Source organism: Harpia harpyja, chromosome 7, assembly GCF_026419915.1.
Source record: "Harpia harpyja isolate bHarHar1 chromosome 7, bHarHar1 primary haplotype, whole genome shotgun sequence".
Taxonomy (NCBI): domain Eukaryota; kingdom Metazoa; phylum Chordata; class Aves; order Accipitriformes; family Accipitridae; genus Harpia; species Harpia harpyja.
In genome coordinates this window covers 29,943,643-29,962,212 of record NC_068946.1, presented here as the reverse complement: position 1 = coordinate 29,962,212, position 18,570 = coordinate 29,943,643, and the positions used below count along the sequence as shown (strand labels likewise).

The 18,570-nt window shown below is 39.5% G+C and overlaps 1 protein-coding gene across 2 annotated transcripts in view; it reads right to left on the bottom strand.

The window, feature by feature from the left end:
• The window catches only part of CERKL (ceramide kinase like), a 61,180-nt gene extending 44,149 nt beyond the window's left edge, over window positions 1-17,031 (bottom strand). For both annotated transcript variants that reach the window (XM_052791438.1, XM_052791439.1), the window contains exon 1: window positions 16,668-17,031. In XM_052791438.1, the coding sequence (XP_052647398.1) occupies window positions 16,668-16,983 (316 nt within the window). In that variant the 5' untranslated portion in view covers window positions 16,984-17,031. The remainder of the gene's footprint in view (window positions 1-16,667) is intronic.
• Between the last annotated feature and the right edge of the window lie 1,539 nt (window positions 17,032-18,570).

Here is an 18,570-nt window from a genome sequence, read left to right as displayed (position 1 = left end):
TTCTACACTAACCCAAGGGTAAGAGATGATGACAGCACCACCGAAGTCCTCTGACAAGTATAAAACCCCTCCCTCACCCCAATGCTCTTCAGCTCAGTTGCTACATAGGAATAGGAAGAATGTAAGCTATACCACTTTGCCTGCAGGGATGAATGAATCCTATTTTGTTCATGTACACCACACTTGTAACAGACTTAAAAGCAACAAAAAAAACCCCACAGAATTTTGTTAGATGATCTCTATAATATACCTGGGTTTTTTCCCCGTTCCTCTTCGGAGAACTATTCATATTTTTCTAACTTTGTAAAATATTTCGGCATATTAAAAATATGCTTTATACTACATGATATATGTATACTACAAAAATTACTTAGAACACAACGCAAAATTTAAGGTATACTTAGTCAATTGTGCAGTATACAAATTAGCCCTTCATATAAAGAGAAAGCTTACAAAATGCAATACTCCAGAAGCTTTCTGGTATTACAATTATTGTTATTGTATGGAATTGACTACATTTGCAGTGATGCATAATCCTGTGATTGAGGAAATTACATTCCCAGACTTTCATCAATTTTAAAATTTTGTTTGTAGCTTAACACTATGAAAAAGCTCTCACAAAAGATTTGATACCAATATGATGTGACACAACTGAACCAAACCTTAATTTCACTCACAGTAAGAAATCACAGGATTAAGTAACACTGTGCAGTCTTTTAGAAAAGTTTATTGCTTCCAGATGGATGCAAGTTTCCTTTCAGCACTGATTGTACCTTCTGTACACAGGGTGCCAATGTTACTATAAATATAGACAAAAGCAGTTAAAGTTATATTATTAAAATATTGACATAAACAGGCTCATACAATACTGCCTCCATCCACAAAGTAAAGACAACTACATTAGAGTGATGTATCACAAATGTTCAATACAAAACCATGTACACCCTTTTTAGAAATTACAGCCTGTATATGAACAAGCACAAATTTACAAGGTATCCATAAAATGACTTCTAATTCAAACTGTGTGCTCTTTGCCCCATGTTGTGTAGTGCCATGTGTTTCACTGCATGGTGCATACTACCAAGATGTCCACCTGTGCCCATGTATCTGCGCAGCAAGCTAAGTATATGCTTACTTCATTTAGCAGCAGAACTGTTGAATACACACGGCAATACGCTTACGTTGAAAGAAAACTAAAATTGTAAATAATAAATGTCTCTAATTTAAATTTCAAACCATGTACATAAGATAGTGATAAAGTGTATCAACAGCTCTACAGTATATTTTCCAGAAAAAAATTCTGGGGAATATCTGATTAGTCTATAAGAAACTTATATATAATGCTATTTTGGAAATCAAAATATACTCAAAAATTATCAGGTAAAGCCAGTACTTTGAGTTGTTTTAATATTTTATGTTGTTATACAGTTCAGGAATTACAAGAACAAATGCTAATGAGTCATTTAAAACACATTATTTGAAATTTTCATGAGATTCTCAAAAATTGAAAATCTCCATCTTGTTTTTGATTTGTGTAATAACTAGTGCATAAAGTAGAATTAGTTAATGCCTTTTAAAGAACATACAGGATCCATAAAATGCTCTGTGAATAAAATTTCAGCATTAAGTACCATGAAATTCAAAATTAACTATTGGCATAGAAATAATTTTCACTTTTACAGCAAACTACATTGGTATACTAAGTTACATACAGAAACCTACTTATTTTCTGACAGGCATATCAACTGCTTCAAAACTGAGCCACTCATCAAAAAGCCACCACCAAAAAAAACCAACCCCAAATTTTCCATGATGTATGCTTTGCATCCTTGCATGCACCAATAAGCTCAAACAAGCAGTCTTCTATCTACTTTAAACAAATTCCTTGACATCTCCCATCTACTCCTCTTAACTCCAGTATGGTTACTGTAGCTACACACCACATTTACATATCTATTCCTAATCCTAGTACAAAGAAGTACTAAAATCAAACAGAAAGACTACTGATCAACATATGAAAAAAAAAACCAATTTCAAATGAGTTTTCACTGTTGGAGAAACGCATGTCAGATAACAAAGATACAATTCAAACCTCTCATAATACATACGAATTTTTACTCCCCCAAACTTTTAAATGCTAGCATTACACCAAATGGACGTACGTGTACAGGGATTACCACTATCAGGTTGAATTAAATATTTTACTTGCAGGTCCTAAGAATTTTACTCACAGCATAAAGGTCCTGCATATGGTTGCAGGATCAGGCAGGACTTCATATTCGAAGCACCCATACAGCAACTAACAGAGATGCATCTTCAGACTCTCAAACAGGCACTCACACAGCATGTGCATTATTGTTGCTATTCTACCTAAATTTTCCTCTGTCACAATATTAAACTTACCTTGCTCATTTAAAAGTAAATTTAACAAATCTGAGTTTCTACACATGCCCAGCCACATATTACAAATCAGGCAATAACCTTTCATTTAGCCTTAAAGTGAACCAATGAGAGAAAATTATCATCACCTGTGTTCAAGGATTAATTACTATAGATACCTTGGCACACATCTTAAAGCTGTTGACATAACGAACGGATGTTTTACATTGAGGGTCATCTTCTACCCTGTGAACATCAGCAATCTTCTGAAAGAGATTTATGGAAAAATACCAGCTAAGCATATTGAAGCTGCACTTTTTCCTAATCTTGAGGTTGATGAAAACAGTTACTCTTCTGGAATGGTTTGTAATGGTTTCACACTCGTATCGTATACAAGTTTAGCTATGGTATTTGGAATTTAACTTCCCTTCTCCGCAATAAAAATAAAAAAACCCAAGACTATAGTAATTATAAACATACGCATGAGCAGTATTTTCAAAGCACTTATGGCTAAGAAATACAGGTTTCCTATACAGTCTGCTACTGTATTGTAATTCTTAACAACACTTAATAAAATTAGCCTCTTGATATTTTGTGAAACAAAAAACACACATTCTTTAAACTATATCCACCAATAAAAATAAGTACCTTGCAAATGGAAAGCTAGGCAAACTGAAGTTCAAATTCTACCAAGAAAGCTTGCTTAGTAGTGCAAATACAAATGGAGTTAGAGACTAGTGATGTGTGTGCTTTTACATAAAATACCATTTAAATATAATTTAACTGGTTTCTGGTACATAAGACCAGCAATACCAGGTCAGAGCAAAAGTCCATCTGTCCCAGTATCTTATGTCAAACCATAGCCCTAAGCAGATGCTAAAAGAAGAGAAGGAATAAAGCAAGCATTTATTCTATTTTCCACTAATACTTTTCCACTCCCCACCTGTTTTCATTTGGGACACCCTGAACTGACTGCAGTTTCTACACATTTAACAGCACTCACACAAGGCCTTCCATCTCCAGCTGAATCCACAAAATCTTTTAGCATTAACAATATCCTTTGGAAGTAATTTTTGCAGTTCTCTTACTTGCTGCATGATTATTCCTTTTGTTTTGAGCCTGGCTCTTCTTAGCCTTATTAGATGCACCATATTTCTTATGTTGAAAGATAGAAAGCCATTGCCATCTACTTTCTCCAGGCCCCATCTCAGCTGCCTCCCTTTCAGACCAAAAAGTGCCAGCCTAGTCCATCACTCTCATCCATGAGCCATTCCTTACCTTTAATCATTGTCACCCCCTGAACCTTCTCCACTCCCACATCATCTTTTCTGAGAACACCAGAACTTCACACAGTAGTCAAGATATGGTTAAATAACCATTGGTTTATAGATCATACAAGCATCTGGTTTAGTCTCTATTTATGTTCTAATGATCCTTAACGTAATAATCACAACAACTATTTAAGTGACAGATGACATTTTCCACGTAATAATCCTATGATCATATACGTTAGGAATGGTCTAGCTACAGCTCCTGATCAGGATCCCAAGTTGATGGCATGCAAATACAAGATCAATACATTACACTATGCATAATTATATCAACTCTTGGACTCATTGTCCCATTGCCTAGTCAAATCCGTAATACGGACATGTCTCTGAAGCTGCGCTGTAGGACATAACTGACAATCTCAAAATGCTTTTCCACTTCTATTTTAACAGTCCCCAAACAAACAAATTCAGCATTTCTGCTTTTCTGTGTTTACCCCATGCCATTTTTTCTCTCCCATACTCCTTCCAGACCACATTGTTAATATACCAAAGGCACTATGAACTTTTCAGCCAGCTTTCACTCCATGAATTAGATAAAGAAAACAAACATTAGAAACGTAAAACAAAGATAAACATATTTAAGAACAGCCTTCTTTTCCCTGGAAGTTCATTTTATTGGTCTGCTCCTGCATACAAACTAATATTGCTAAACTGTTAAACTTGCAAATGTAAAGAAGTAGCTGCTTTAAGCAAAACAAGGAAGCATATATGTATAAATTACATTTTAAGTTCAGTACTGAATTTCTGTGTGTACTTTCCACAAATGCTTTCCATAAAATAAGTGAGACCTAGGGACGAAATTTCAAAAACACCACCTGCTTGTTTCCATCATATTTTAAATAATTAACTCCTCAACAAATGTAAGTGCAAAATAAAACCCCCTTATTTCATTTTTGTTTGTACTACAGTAAAAAACAAGAAAAAAAGAAAACTACAAACATTTAACAGGTACTCTCTTCTGCTAAGCATTGTTTTCTAAAGCAACCATAGTTATTACTACTCCTCCATCACAAAAGATCTATGAACAAAAAAGGATCTGGAGGATATTCTTAGTCACAGCCTTGTTTAATGAGTGTGTTGCAGTCAAGTGACCAAGAAACATTACATTTCACATGAAATAATCGAAGCATTCATTTTCCTTTAATAAAAATAATACCAAGTTAAAAATAGACATCTGTATACGATCTTCTCCCTATTATTGTAACATAGCAATATATTTAGGTTTACCCTGGAATGTGTCAGCTGCAGAATTTACTAAATGAAACCATTCAAACTTTGTTCAAAGTTTGACGTCAACATGAGTTACCACCATCTATAGCCATCTAACAGTGTATTATTCACTGGTGCTATGATAATTTTGATCCCTAACTAATTACCTCACCCCCAGTTACACTACGTAGATGTGACAGAGCAGGCCTTTGGGAAGCCCAAAACCATCCAAGTATGAAATCTTTCAGTACCTTTCTTGACAGAGCTGTTTGGCGAGTCTCCAAAAGGCCCTGCAACAAACAGTGTACCAGGGAGAGGACTTGGACAGGAGCAATCTCATTTTGAACCATCTTCAGAACAGTCAACAGATCAGCCAGGCAAAGATGTGCTGTCTTCACACAGAAAGCCAGCAAGTTGTCTTGAAATTTTTCCTATTTCCTTTTAGCAATTTATTTACAAGAATTTTCACTTAAGTTAAATAACATAGGCTTTTTTTTAAAAGCCATTTTCCTACAACATTATTTTTAAGTGAGAATACTTATTCTATTTCTACTATACTGTACTAAAACAATAAAGAAAAATATAAATACAAAGATGATTTTTAAGCATCTGTCAAATAGGGGATTTTAATAGAACGATGAGCATTTAATTACTCAAACTCAGAACAGTATCTGCAAAACAGCATTACATTTAGTCACAAGAATTTAGCGTTGTTACCCTTAACTTGATCATTTGTATGCCAAATTTTGTTTTTCCAAGACTGTCTGCACTGTGTAAAGATGTGTTTCCAGGATACGTATAATTGTGCAGTACATAACATCTGTTGCTTTGCATTTTCTGAGCTTCGGAAAGCATCCTTTCCTATATTCACTTGAGTGTATGGACTGACAGAAGAGATATATTGTCACAGTTCAAATAAACTGACAACTACGGCAACTACTCCACGCTGAAAAGCATCTAAGTAACTATCATCTTACATAGCCTAAATAGACAAAAGCCAGGAAATTCAGAGTTCGGCATTGAATTCTGTTCATGAACTGACCATTTGTTTAAAATTGCAACACACAGGCAAGAAACAGCCACATGCTAGATTAGAGAACTGTGAGGTAAACCAAGTTACTGTACGGTTTTTTTGTCAGAGTTTTAATGCATTCCTACATCTACAATTAAATAAGAAGCCAGGGAGGGAGGTAGTTGCACCAGATCTTAAACATAAGAAGTAGAATTTTCGTTCATCAAATCTCTGACAGAAAGGGTACCATATGTCAAGGCTAACATGAAAACTCAGACCTACAATTTTTTTTTTTAAACACCTTTTATCTCCTTTTAAAAAAAAAAAAATATATATATATTTATCTGTGTCTATTACCACTGACAGACCATGAGAGAAAACAGCAGCTTCCATACTACTAGTAAGGAAAACTAATCATTCCTTGTAAAATAAAGCCAATGGTAGGCCTGAAAAACAATTTTTAATGCTTATACAAGTTATCCTGGGATCCTTTGAATAATTTGTGATCCACTCTGGCTTCTGAGCTCCAATTTTACAAAAATCAAGCATTGTGGTTTACACTCATTCTACATGCTTTGGCTTACAATCATATTACAAAACCTCCAAATTAAGTGTGCCTTGAAGCATTCTCTTGGTTTTGCAACTTAAGGGCTTACATATTTATTGCGTCAATCTCAAAGTTGCTAAGAGCTATGATGTCATTAATAGATATAAATAAAGAGATTGACGTGAGTTTTGTGCTGTGTTTTTGTTTTCTTTAATCTCTAACATTCATAAAATAACAGTCAATATTTGGCATTTACAATAGACACTATGCTGAAATATTTTACAATATTCAGCTAGGATGACAAATATAAATCACACACACAAAAAATTCTTTTAATCAAATACCCACCTATCAAAGAATAAACTGAGAATATTCTTCAGTCTTAAAAAGAAACAAACTAGGAAAATTTGGAGAAGGAATAAAATCAGAAGCACCCTCTCAATCTCTACATAAGCATTTTTAAACACTCCCACTTACGAGCATGATAAAGATGCAAATACAACTTAAAGCTTCAAACAAATGCACTCATTGCTGAGCACCAAACTCATTCCCAAAAGATAAACTCTGCTTATACTATTCTACACCATAAACGAGCCACTTCTGATAACTGTACCTGAACAATGGGGATTGGGATGTTGTGCAAAACACAGCTTATTGATTCTTTTCCGAAGAAGAGCTGGTAATATTGGTAATTCTAGTATCACAAAACTTCCAGGTTTGTGCGACATTTCTTGTTGCTCCACTGAGTTTGCGTTGGGGGGGGGATTATGACTCCATGAGGAAATGCAATAGGAAAACAGTTACCTTGAGACCTTACAGGAAGCAGAATGTTCTCATTCAATAGTGCATTTTTAATCTGCATACTTTGATAATAACAAAATACATATTCATAAAGAAATTTAGGTTCAACCAAGAAAGCCACAAATGCATTTTAAATTAATAAACTGGTTTTTTCCTTTAGCAGCATTGTCACTGAAGAATATGAAGTCAATTACTTTTAACTTCAAAATCACCTTTGGAATTAATACAGTTTGTAGTAAAAAGGTATAACCAGATGTCAGTGCCTATCAATAAATGAAGCTAAAGAAATACCAGAAGCCTAATTATTTTTCAAAATACTGAGTCTGATGCATGCTTAAGTACACATTTAACTTTTAAAACCATGAACAGTATTACGTGAAAGTAACTACTATCTCTATACAAGCATACATCATATGTTGGAAACAAAACAATTAGCCACTTTTCCAAATTACAAAAAATCAACACAACATTTATTCCTGCAGAGGGCCACAGCAAAACAGTTTGATAGTAAAACCTGAAGTCTTACAAAAAGGATTTCTGTGTTCAGTCAGAGTGCAGAAATAGGAAATACCAACGTCTTCAACTCTTCATCATAACTACATAAAAGCCAGTTACCCAGATAACATCTACATGCGAAAGAGACATTATAATATGTATTGGTAATTCACCCAAGAGGAGGACTTTCCAACACACTAAGAACCCATTTTTGGTTGCATTTACAGGGTCATGACTTCCCTGCCGGCTGCGGTGCCACACACACAACTGAAATTCAGTTGTGCTTGCATTTTCACTTATTCAACTACACTTAAAGATGTGATCCTAAACTGGTATCACTGTCCAAAGGATATTATCTACACTTCAACTAAAGGGGGAAGGTTCCTAAATGGCAAGAATGGAGTTCCAAAACTTCTTCCCTAGTGAAATATTTTGAGAAATACCATCCTTACACTTAGTCTGCAGACGCAAATATTTTTAAGACCACCTAAACAGTTGGAAGGATGAAGTTCTGGTCACTTATTTCAAGTTAGTGGTTTAAAAAAAAAATTATTATTAAATTGTATTTTAAAAGGTTAATTTATTAACTTTACACTTGCACTCAACTCCATAGTATGTCAGAGAATGGCGAAACACAATTAACTCAAAAAATTGTCAGTTAATGTCTATGAGACAGGAATCAATTTAGAAAAGGATCTTAGTATAATGAAATTCTATAGCAGTCCCAGTAGCAAATGACAAAAAGGTCAAATTTTGAAAGGAAACAGCAGATACCACCACAAAACTAGCAGATGTTCCTAAAGGATCATCTGTACAAAAACATAAGCATATGTGAGCGAAATCCAACACTATCACGAAATCAGTTGGTGTCTAACATAATAGCAGTTCCTTATGGCAATATGGTAATACATGTATCAGATACTCAACACATTATGTTTTTTTGTCTGTGCATGCTGTTACAGCGTAAGTCATAAAAACCAGGACCACTGATTTCCTTGAAAGGAAAACATTAGTTCCACGACCCACTAATGTTAAGGTACACAAAGACTACTCAATTCTTCAGGTTTATGTTCTCAGATTTTCAGCCATTTAGACTTTTTCATAAACTGTATAAGAAGGATAAATGTATTTTTAGAGTACTACGTGTATTGAAGTAAAAACTTCCTTCTAAAGGTAGTGCATAATATAGTTGGATATACCTAAATGAAACAGCAAACAAAAAGGGATTCCTTCTATCCAATACCTATTTGCTTGGGTTTTGCATAATTGCAACAACATCTACTATTTACCTGCTGCTTTTGTAACATACATAGTTAACAAAACAGATATCTACAATGAAAGGAAAATCGTTTATCGAAGTTTTGTTTATTTTGACTCCAATAAGAGCAGATGACAGACTTTCCTGCTTTATTTTTATTTCTATTTTATTACTGTAAAATAAAGATAGAAATGCCTTAATCTGAGCATGTCTTTTGCCAAGATACAAAATAAGAAAATGCAAAAGAACATCATATTCTGAATTCTAACCCATTTATTACCATGAACAGTTACAACTATGGAAGCAAGCTTATATGGATTTACTACAGCAGAAGACCCCATTAGGCACCATGATCCCCACAACTATCCCATGCAAGGTGCTACAGAACCACATCCTACGCACAGTCCAAGGAGAGAAACAGCCACAAAGAAAGTAGGCAGCAGTCTCAGACTAAGTGGCCAAGCTATTAATCAGATTTTGTATTTGTTTCCTGTAGACATTACAAAAAAAAAAAATTAGGAAAGGATTTCAGGAAGTGTGTAGCTTCTTGAACATTTACAGAGCACTGCTTCTAAACGTAAGAGATTGCCTGAAGGAAACCACATGTTTTTCAATAAACAACACTCGAAAGTCAAACAAGTTGGCAACATTTGATGCAACAGAAAAGACGTAAAGGTGCGTAGTAGAAGGATACAAATTCAGGGATGATATGGTAAAATGACAACCAAGAAAAGATTACAGCAGCATCTAGAATATAAAAGAGAGGTAACAAAAGAAAAAAATAGTGTTTCTCAAAGGCTGAAGAACAGGACAATTCAGAAACTGAGATACAAGATTTATGCTTAGATAAGGGATTTGACTGCATACTGTTTTTAATTATTTAAAAAGAACATTAATTTACACTGAGGAAGGGACTCAGCCCTACAACACTATCATGGACATGAAAATAGCACTAGCATGGACATCAAAGATTGGTTAGTATACCAACTGTATTTTTAATATACACTTTTGGATTCTTTCCATCATTCTATATAAGCAAGACCATCCATTTACTCTTACACACCTTTGCACAGAAAGCATAGTCAAAAGAGTTGGCAATTATTCTATGAACAGGAAAGTTATGGAAGTTTGATAACTTTAATTTTTTTTAAATGAACTTGCATCCTACCTCTCTTTACCTCACCAACTTATTATGTCTCCTCTGACTTTCCAGTGATTTCCCTACCCTGTATCAAGCGTACCTCATGCGCTATAGCACTGCCCCACATGTCTTCCTGTCTGCCCAGCAACAGCTTCAGTTTCCCCTCTGTTCACTAATATTCCTCTCCACGGCACCCACAAATCCCTCTCACGCCCCTATGGCACTTCACCAAAACCCTTACACTCCCTTAATGTATCCGCTCACCCCCACCACAGTATTCTCAATTCCTCCTTGATTCCAACTTATCTTTCTTCAACTGGCCTGCTCAGCAGCCAAAAACCAGCACCAGCTACATCTGGCTTGTTCCTGGTGTGCCAACTGCCTGATGATGCATGATACACCAAGTACCCAGCCAGCCACTGTCCCTCGCTCACCAGGCAGGCGGAGGAGATGAATAAAGCAGAACATCACCTTATCTATAATAACAGTATACAGCAAGGCCTAATTATTACATAGTGCAACAGGAGAAACGAAGAAAAAACAACAAACAAAACAACCACAAAAGCAAAACCCATCACCTTTAGGAAAGTCTAAAACTTGCCGGTTTATGGCGTACAACAGCTTTAAGATAAACACAAACCACAACATCACCAATTGAAATAGTTTTGCATTAAAAGGAAAAGGCCATGAAGAAGAGTTATTGCTCTGTGTGAAAGCTAAATAAATCCTGCTATTTCAAATTCATGTACCATCAGAATCCAACTCACTAACACACGTGCAGCTTAACATGTATGTGAACCCAAACACACACAAAAACAATTTACAAGACCTAGCATAGAAACTTATTTTCTGGAACAAAGATTTAAATATCTGATCTTTCTCTTTGGAGGTAGAGAATTAAAGTATATACAAAAGCCGCTATTGGATGCCCAGTGTATGTTAATCCCTTTCAACATAAGCAGAGAGGTGCATAAACATGTGAAAAACAAGAAAAACACCAGAAAGCATGAAACAACATATATTGTTCCACAGACACGTAGCCACGAACTAATCTGCTGACAAAGGATAAAAGACATGCAGAGGATCAAGACACTATGTCTAGAAGTTGCCTCAAATAAATAAATTTTAAGAGACCTTTAATTAGTATACTTTATTTCATTAAATATTTTCAATTTTTCACAAAAAGTTATAAATTAATAAATTATTTTGCAGTTTCATGCAGCATTTACCTAAAAGACACTAATTCTATGGACTTCCTTGAAAAAGATTTCAGTGTCTTACAAGTTCAGACACCATGGGATTGTTTAAAACTGAATGCTTTCTTCCTCCAATTTACATCTTAATGCCATATATTAATGCGATAGACGTACCTCTCACTCTCAGTTATACTTCATGTTATTTTTTTTTATGTCTCTTCCTTAAAAATAGTTTTCCTATTTGAACAATAGATAAGCCACTTAGACAAATTATGTTCTCTACACATCAGCAGTAGCATGAAAAGCTTTGAATTTGACCAACATGGAACTTCAGTAATTCACATTTTGTAACAGCCAGTTCCCATTTCCATTATTCCTGACTGACCGATAGACTGACAGATGTCTTACTTTAGAGATCCCAAACAGACTATTGGTATCTATTTCAGCCACATCTGTTCCTAAATAGCCTTGGCAGCAGGCCACTATGCACTCGGAATTAATTTTAAGTCTTTTATTGCTAACTCTTTCACTGTTGCAATACATCAGTGATTTTTTTTCCTTATTGCTGCACTTATATAGAATATTTATAAATCTACATTTTAGAAGAATATCAACAAGAACTATAGTATACTATCTGGAAGTATAGTATACTTAAACAACATGTTGATCTTTTTTACTTCATTATAAAAATAGATATTCAATAATACATTAGCCTCTGGATTGTTCCAGAGATCTTACTTTCTTATTGGTCAATTAATGTAGAATATTATGTTCAATTACTTATATCTAAAAAGCAAGTTTTATCTAAATTATTATCCAAATACTCAGTCCAGGCTACCTGCTGTCAGCCTGAGAGAACAACTTCATATACCCTTCCGTCAAGTAAACCACACACATGAGAAACTACACTTCAAAAGTTTTTCATAATGATCAAAAGCCTCTGGAATTCACATACCAGTAAAACACTGAGCAAGTGCCAGTCTTGTCCCATTTCCTATCTGACAGAAATCTGCTGAAAAATTGCAATTGTTGTAAATCAGAAAATTCTGTGGCAATCTTTAGAAAGATGCTGAAAGCTTCAAAGAAATACCAGGATTAACGTTCTCATTCAGCAGGAAAAAACAAGCCATATTGGAAGAACAGCGTAAGACAGCTGAACTGACACTATTTGTACTGGAACTGTTCTAATATGCAAATGATTCCCACATACACTGCTGCTATTCCCCTAAATTTCATCAGCTTTTAAAGTTTAGCCATACCAAAAAAAAAAAAAAAAAATTCCATTCTGAGCATTTGTTCTTAAATGTAAGTAATTATTTTTTTCCACTATTCAGTCATTTGTATTATCTTCTGGGAACATCCAAAAATCACATATAATATTCAAACCTGTACTTAAGGCAGCTTTTTCTGCTATGATTTTGAAGCAGCATCCAAAATGAGAAGCTCTACAGTTTAAAGCTGGGTTATTAATACAGAGAGAGAAGTCTTGTTTTTTCTTAGTTTCTGTGATTATATTTATAGCATAGGAAAGCCACATAGAAAGAAGTTGGAGAAAAAACTAGTAACTACTGTGAGCTCTACTTCTCATCGCAATGCCCACTGCATTGTTAAAAGCAAGCAACCAGCTGTGGGTCAGAGGGTATCTGGCTCTGGTGAGAAGAAAAGGCTCAGCCGAGCTGCATACCCAGGCTGTAATTGCAGTGTTACGGAGGGGGCAGCTGAGCCACGCCTCGTGCTACCCACGTTCCCACTTGACACATTCGCTCCCTCAGGCTCCACATCCAGTTGCCTGCCCAGGCCTTACTTCTGCCCAAAGCTTTGTTATAATACAGAACACATAAAATTCATAATGGGTCATGCTTATTTGAGAGGGGAGAAGAGGTTGCTGGGGAGCTTACTATAAGGTCTGGAGAGTGAACAGCAAAGGAAGCCATCAAAAATCCTCAGCGAGCACAGGTAGCCAAAAACCTCTAGGAGACAGAAGCTGCAGAAATTAAAGAGACAGTAAAAAAGGAAGTTTGCCTGATAATCACACTGCCAAAAGCTCCACAGAAACAGTGCCATGGTGCAGAACTATGCATACGTGAGTGTGACCTGATCAAGTCCAGGCACAGCAGATGTTACCTGCTTGGGAACTTTAAGCTGGAGCCTTGAGTTCTATTTAGAAGCTGAAGGAGACAAGGCTGCACGAGCTACAACATTTAAGAACATATGATGGGAACTGCAGAAATGCAGATGACAAATGACGACTTCAACAAGACAGGAATACTTTTAGGGAACTATTGGGGATGGGAGGTTAGGGAAAAGGGGAGAAATCAACTACCTGCTAGTTCTCTGACTTGACAGACTGGAGTGACTGCCATAGAAGAAAGGTCTTTTCCTAAAATAGGAAGAATTACTACATACAAGTCCAAGCAGGAGACATTTAGCATGAGTGGCAAATTGCAAAGACCTGACCTGACCTCTTAGAGCCTAAGGCAAACTACATTATAAAGATGGAAAAAGTATGCTTAAGCCAAATCTCAGTGGAATAGACTTGTCCAGACAGCCATTGACCATCTCCTGTACCTGCTGACAGCTTGACCCGAGCACTGCACTGCTGTACATCTGTTACACCAAATGAGACCGTAACACAGACAGCTCATCCCAGCACCAGTACAGGTCCCACTTTTGCAACACCCCAGGGCAATTGCTACTGGGATACACAAATGCGGGAGAGAAAAAACATTCAAGCTCCAATATCTGTATTTGACCTCTGCAACTGCAGAGGTTAAAACCATCCTGACCCGCTCTATCTGAGATGGAAGGAAAAACAGACAAGACTTGTTGCATTCATCCCTGCAAGGGCAACAAGCCCTACATGGTGAAATTTTCAGCTCCTGCTCAGCTTGTCTGCAATCACAGGCAGACACACGTAGAGCCACACTGGCCCAACAGATGGAGTCACAAGCATTCTTCTGAACACTGCTCAGGTAGACAGTTGCGTTCGCATCACAACATGGCCAGAGGGATAGAATGGTCTCACAAACAACCTAACAATTTTCCTTTTAAGAGTATTTCATTCTCAAAGACAGCCTGGAACAGCCACAGATGACATAGTGGTGGCATCTATACCAACAGAGGAATCGACATATAAGAATTTGGAAATCCTATAGTAAAAACTCATAGCCTACCACAGACTTCAGGACTGGAAGATACCACTTCCTTTTCCACTGAAGCTAGTAAAGAAGTAGGACATTAAGAGCTTCTCAGAAACAAAAATATTTAGCAGCTCAGTGCTACATAGTACAAAGCTGAATTGTCAGAGACAAAGTACTGGCATATATTTAATACATGTGCAGTAAAAGCCCAAATCCTGATATAATTGACACCAACTTGTCCGTGCTGCTTTCCATAAGACTCCTGAAGTTCTGCCATCTGCAATATGCCTGACTTTAAGCACCGTGTACTTCGTTACCTCTCAGGAACTAAGACAGAAAAGCTCCCAATGTCTGCATGAGTAATCTAAGGATGAAAAGATCTTACACAAAGTAGCAACTTAAGAGGGTGGATTTTTCCTAGGGAAAAAAAAAAAAAAAAAACCAAACCAAACAAAAAAAACCAGAATATATTCCCATCCCTGGAAGCATGGAGCAATACACAGCAAAATTCATTCTTCCTGAGTGTACCTTAAAATCCTTCAATGGTGACAAGTAAAAGACAATCATAGACCCTAGTTCCTGATATACGGCAATTCAAGCTAAGTTAAAGTAGCCAGAACATAAAGTGACAATCAAATTAGAGCACTGCACACAGAACTAATTACTAAAACACACTTCAGATCACGTACACAGAGACCTGTAGTTAATCCCCAAAGCAAATGAAGAGAGGCTACAGCATTGTGTAACAGCATTACTAAGGCACTCGGACTGGCTCCACAAGAAGAAGGACTATACACACATCAGTGCGGCCGTCATCAGAAAACGGTCCTGCTGAAAAGCAGGTATCTAAGTCCAAGCACAACACTGCATTAACATAGTTACACTATTCAGAGGATAAGAGTCAATAGCTGTGCATCGCACCGTATTAGTTTGATTTCAATAGCTCTGGTATCCCAACATGGTTACATGAAATGAAGCATAACAGCTTCAGCTGTGAGCATCTGAGTATTTCTCTGCAGCAGCAGCAGCGCTGGAATCACAGGCTTCCACACCACTCGAGCCTCTGCAGCATACAGACTACCTTAAAGAGGAACAGATGATCATAACATCGAAAAACTGGTATGTGGAAGAAACTTTGTTTCTCTGTATGCTGAGTTTATGGCTGTTGGATCTTACTGATATGAGGTTTTAAGTTCTGTCCAAAGTTACACTAAAATAAACCTTGTATTTTAGGCCTTGACAAGCTAACTGTGCCGTACAAGAAGGCAACCATGCTATGTGGAAACTCTGCATTCCTGAACGCAACTGATTTCTCCTTCACATAAGCAGTGGGAGGTCACAGCAGTAAACAAGCACTTTTAAGAGTGTGTGTGTAGTTTTGAAAGTAAGTTTACGTTTCCACAGTTTCTCGGAGAAAAAAAGACTATTTGGATAAGTTTCAGGAGCATTCCTTTTCTTCTAAAACTTTTATGTATAGTTTGTTTCACTTGATCAAATCCTTTATAACAGCATACAAACATCCTTTATAAAGCATGTTGCTTTATCGGAAAAGCCCAGGGCAAAGACAACCTGCCACAGAAGCCTCATCACAAAACTCAGGCACATCTCACAAAACCATGCCCACCTGTACACGCTCCAGTTTATGTACCTGTCAAAGAGAGTAAGCCGAGAAAAGCTGACGCAGCAGAAACAAAATCAAAGCCTCTTACTGTTCTGCCTGGGGCTAAGAAGCCATAAAAACACCACCTCTTACATTTCATCCTTTTCGTGTCACCCGCCAAGAAGTAAAGTCTCTTCCCGAGGAAGAGCTGGTTCAGACGCGAGACGCTCGTTGCGTTATGACCAATTTGTTGGGTTTTCTTTTTTTAATCACCGGCATAACCTTGAAGGGAGGAGACACGCCTGACAGCACCGACTTTAACCAGTTTACTGTAATCCGGTTTTAAGGCGACTCCCCATCGCCCTGCCCGGAGAGGCCCCAGCCTCAGCTGGCCTTTCCCTCGCAGCGCCGCGGGAAGGCCAGCTGGCCCCGGCCGGTCCCGCCGCCCGCTCCCGGAGGCGGCCTGGGCCGGAGCCCGGCCCCCGCGCCCGCGTCCCGGCCCCGGCCCCGGCCCCGCGGCGGACGCCCCCGGCCCGGCCCGGCCCCGCCCCGTCCCACCTGTGGGGCTCTCGGGCAGGATGGGGCTCCAGCGGAGCCGCCGGGCGCTCAGCACCACGTCGCAGCTCCTCTTGCTGATCTCGAAGATGCCCCTGAGGAGCGGCTCCTCGCCCGCCTCGGCCGGCGGGGCCGCCGCCGCCAGCGGGGCCACCCTCCGCCGCCGCTCCCCGGGCGCCGCCGCTGCGGAGCGAGCGCGAGCGGCGCCAGCGGCCACCGCCCGCCCGCGCTGCTCCCCCGGGGGCGGGCGGCCGCCGGCCGGGGGCTCGGGCCGGGCCCCTCTCTGCGGGCGGAGGAAGGGGGCCGCGGCGCCCAGCATGGCGGCGGTACCGCCGGCCGCTCGCGGCGTCCCGGCTGCTGCCAAGGCAGCGCCCGCCCCGCCCCGCGGGCGGGGCCGGGGCCGGGGCCGGGGCCGCGGCCGCGGCCGCCCAGGGGCCGGCGGGAGGGCGCCCGTCCCGGGCCGGGAGCCGCGTCCTCGCCCGGCGCCGCCCGCGGGCCCGGCCGCCCCCCTCACCGGCAGCGGTGGGGGAGGAGCGGGTCGGGCTGTCCGGGCGGCGCCCCTCCGGGGGGAAACGTCTGTCCCGCCGCTGAGGGGGAGCCCTTCGCTGCCGTCGGCGGGGCGGGCCGGGACGGGACGCGACGCGACGCCCCCGGGTCGCCTGAAACCGGGCGGGGCGCAGACGGCCCCGTGGCACTACCGCTGGCGGCCCGCCCGCGCCGGCTACCGGCACAAAGGCGGGACCCCGCGTTAGGTACGGTGCTTCACAGGGCAGCAGGGAGGACGGTCAAAAGGCACCCCGGCTCCTGACGGTGCGTGCTCTCCTGAGCGGTGCTCGCTTCCCCAAGGAGAGCAACGAAGGAATGCTCCAGCTGAGGAAATTCACTGTCGTTGTCGGAGTCCCCTATGTCTTCTGCTTCTCTACTACCGTAATACAATACGACTGTTACTTCGCTTTAGAGAACTGTGACACGAAGTTAGGAGAGCCCTTTCATACTAAAAAGGTCAAGTCTTTCACAGGTTGTGCCTGGGGCTTAGATTTAAGATAAAAACCGCGTTGACATTCATGCTGCAAAACAGAGCATTATCATAAACCTAGGTGGAGGTATCACAATTATACATACCCTTTGTAACAATTGTGGAACACAATGACTCAGAATCCGATACGAACTCGTACAACACTAGATTTTGTATCAAGCGGGCCAGCGCAGAAAGCGCACCCAGAAGGCTGCATAGTCATCACTCGCCCTCAAAGCTTAAATGCAGAGGCGGGAGACCACTTCTTTACTCCTGCTCTGTAAATGATAGATTTGACTCTTTGGAGGTGTGACAGCTTTACTCACAGGTGCTGTAAGATTCACTGATGACAATCACATTAGGCCTCCGGCATCAACTCCAGTTTGTAAGGCGCTCCTGAGCCTGTAAGGGCTTAACCTGAAGGAAAACAGCAAGGGCTTTTTAGTTCCGAGTTGTATAATGCCATGGTGGCTTAGCATTGCGTGAAAAGGACATTTTTAAATGAGCAGTTTAGTAATTTTATCTTTAGCATCTGTAATAAGACAAATATACAATGTCCCTCTGAGAAATAAATCAGTAAATGAAAAATATTGCCTTTTGCAGATTGGTATTACAGTTCAAACCGCATGTCAAAATATCCAAGGCTATTCCTGTGACATTTGTCTCCCTAGAAGAGAAATGCTGTTACAGGTAAGGAAATCTGGTTGTCTGCAATCAAACCAGCCGAGAGTCCATGAGATGATACATGATTTCACAACTGTTAAGCTGCCTTCCTTTATAGTTCCATAAAAACCTGTACCAAGCTGCTAATTATGTAGCTGAGAAGACCGTTTTAAGACACATTTTAAAAGTCACTATGGTACAGCTTATTTCCACCTATTACTTTGCCAC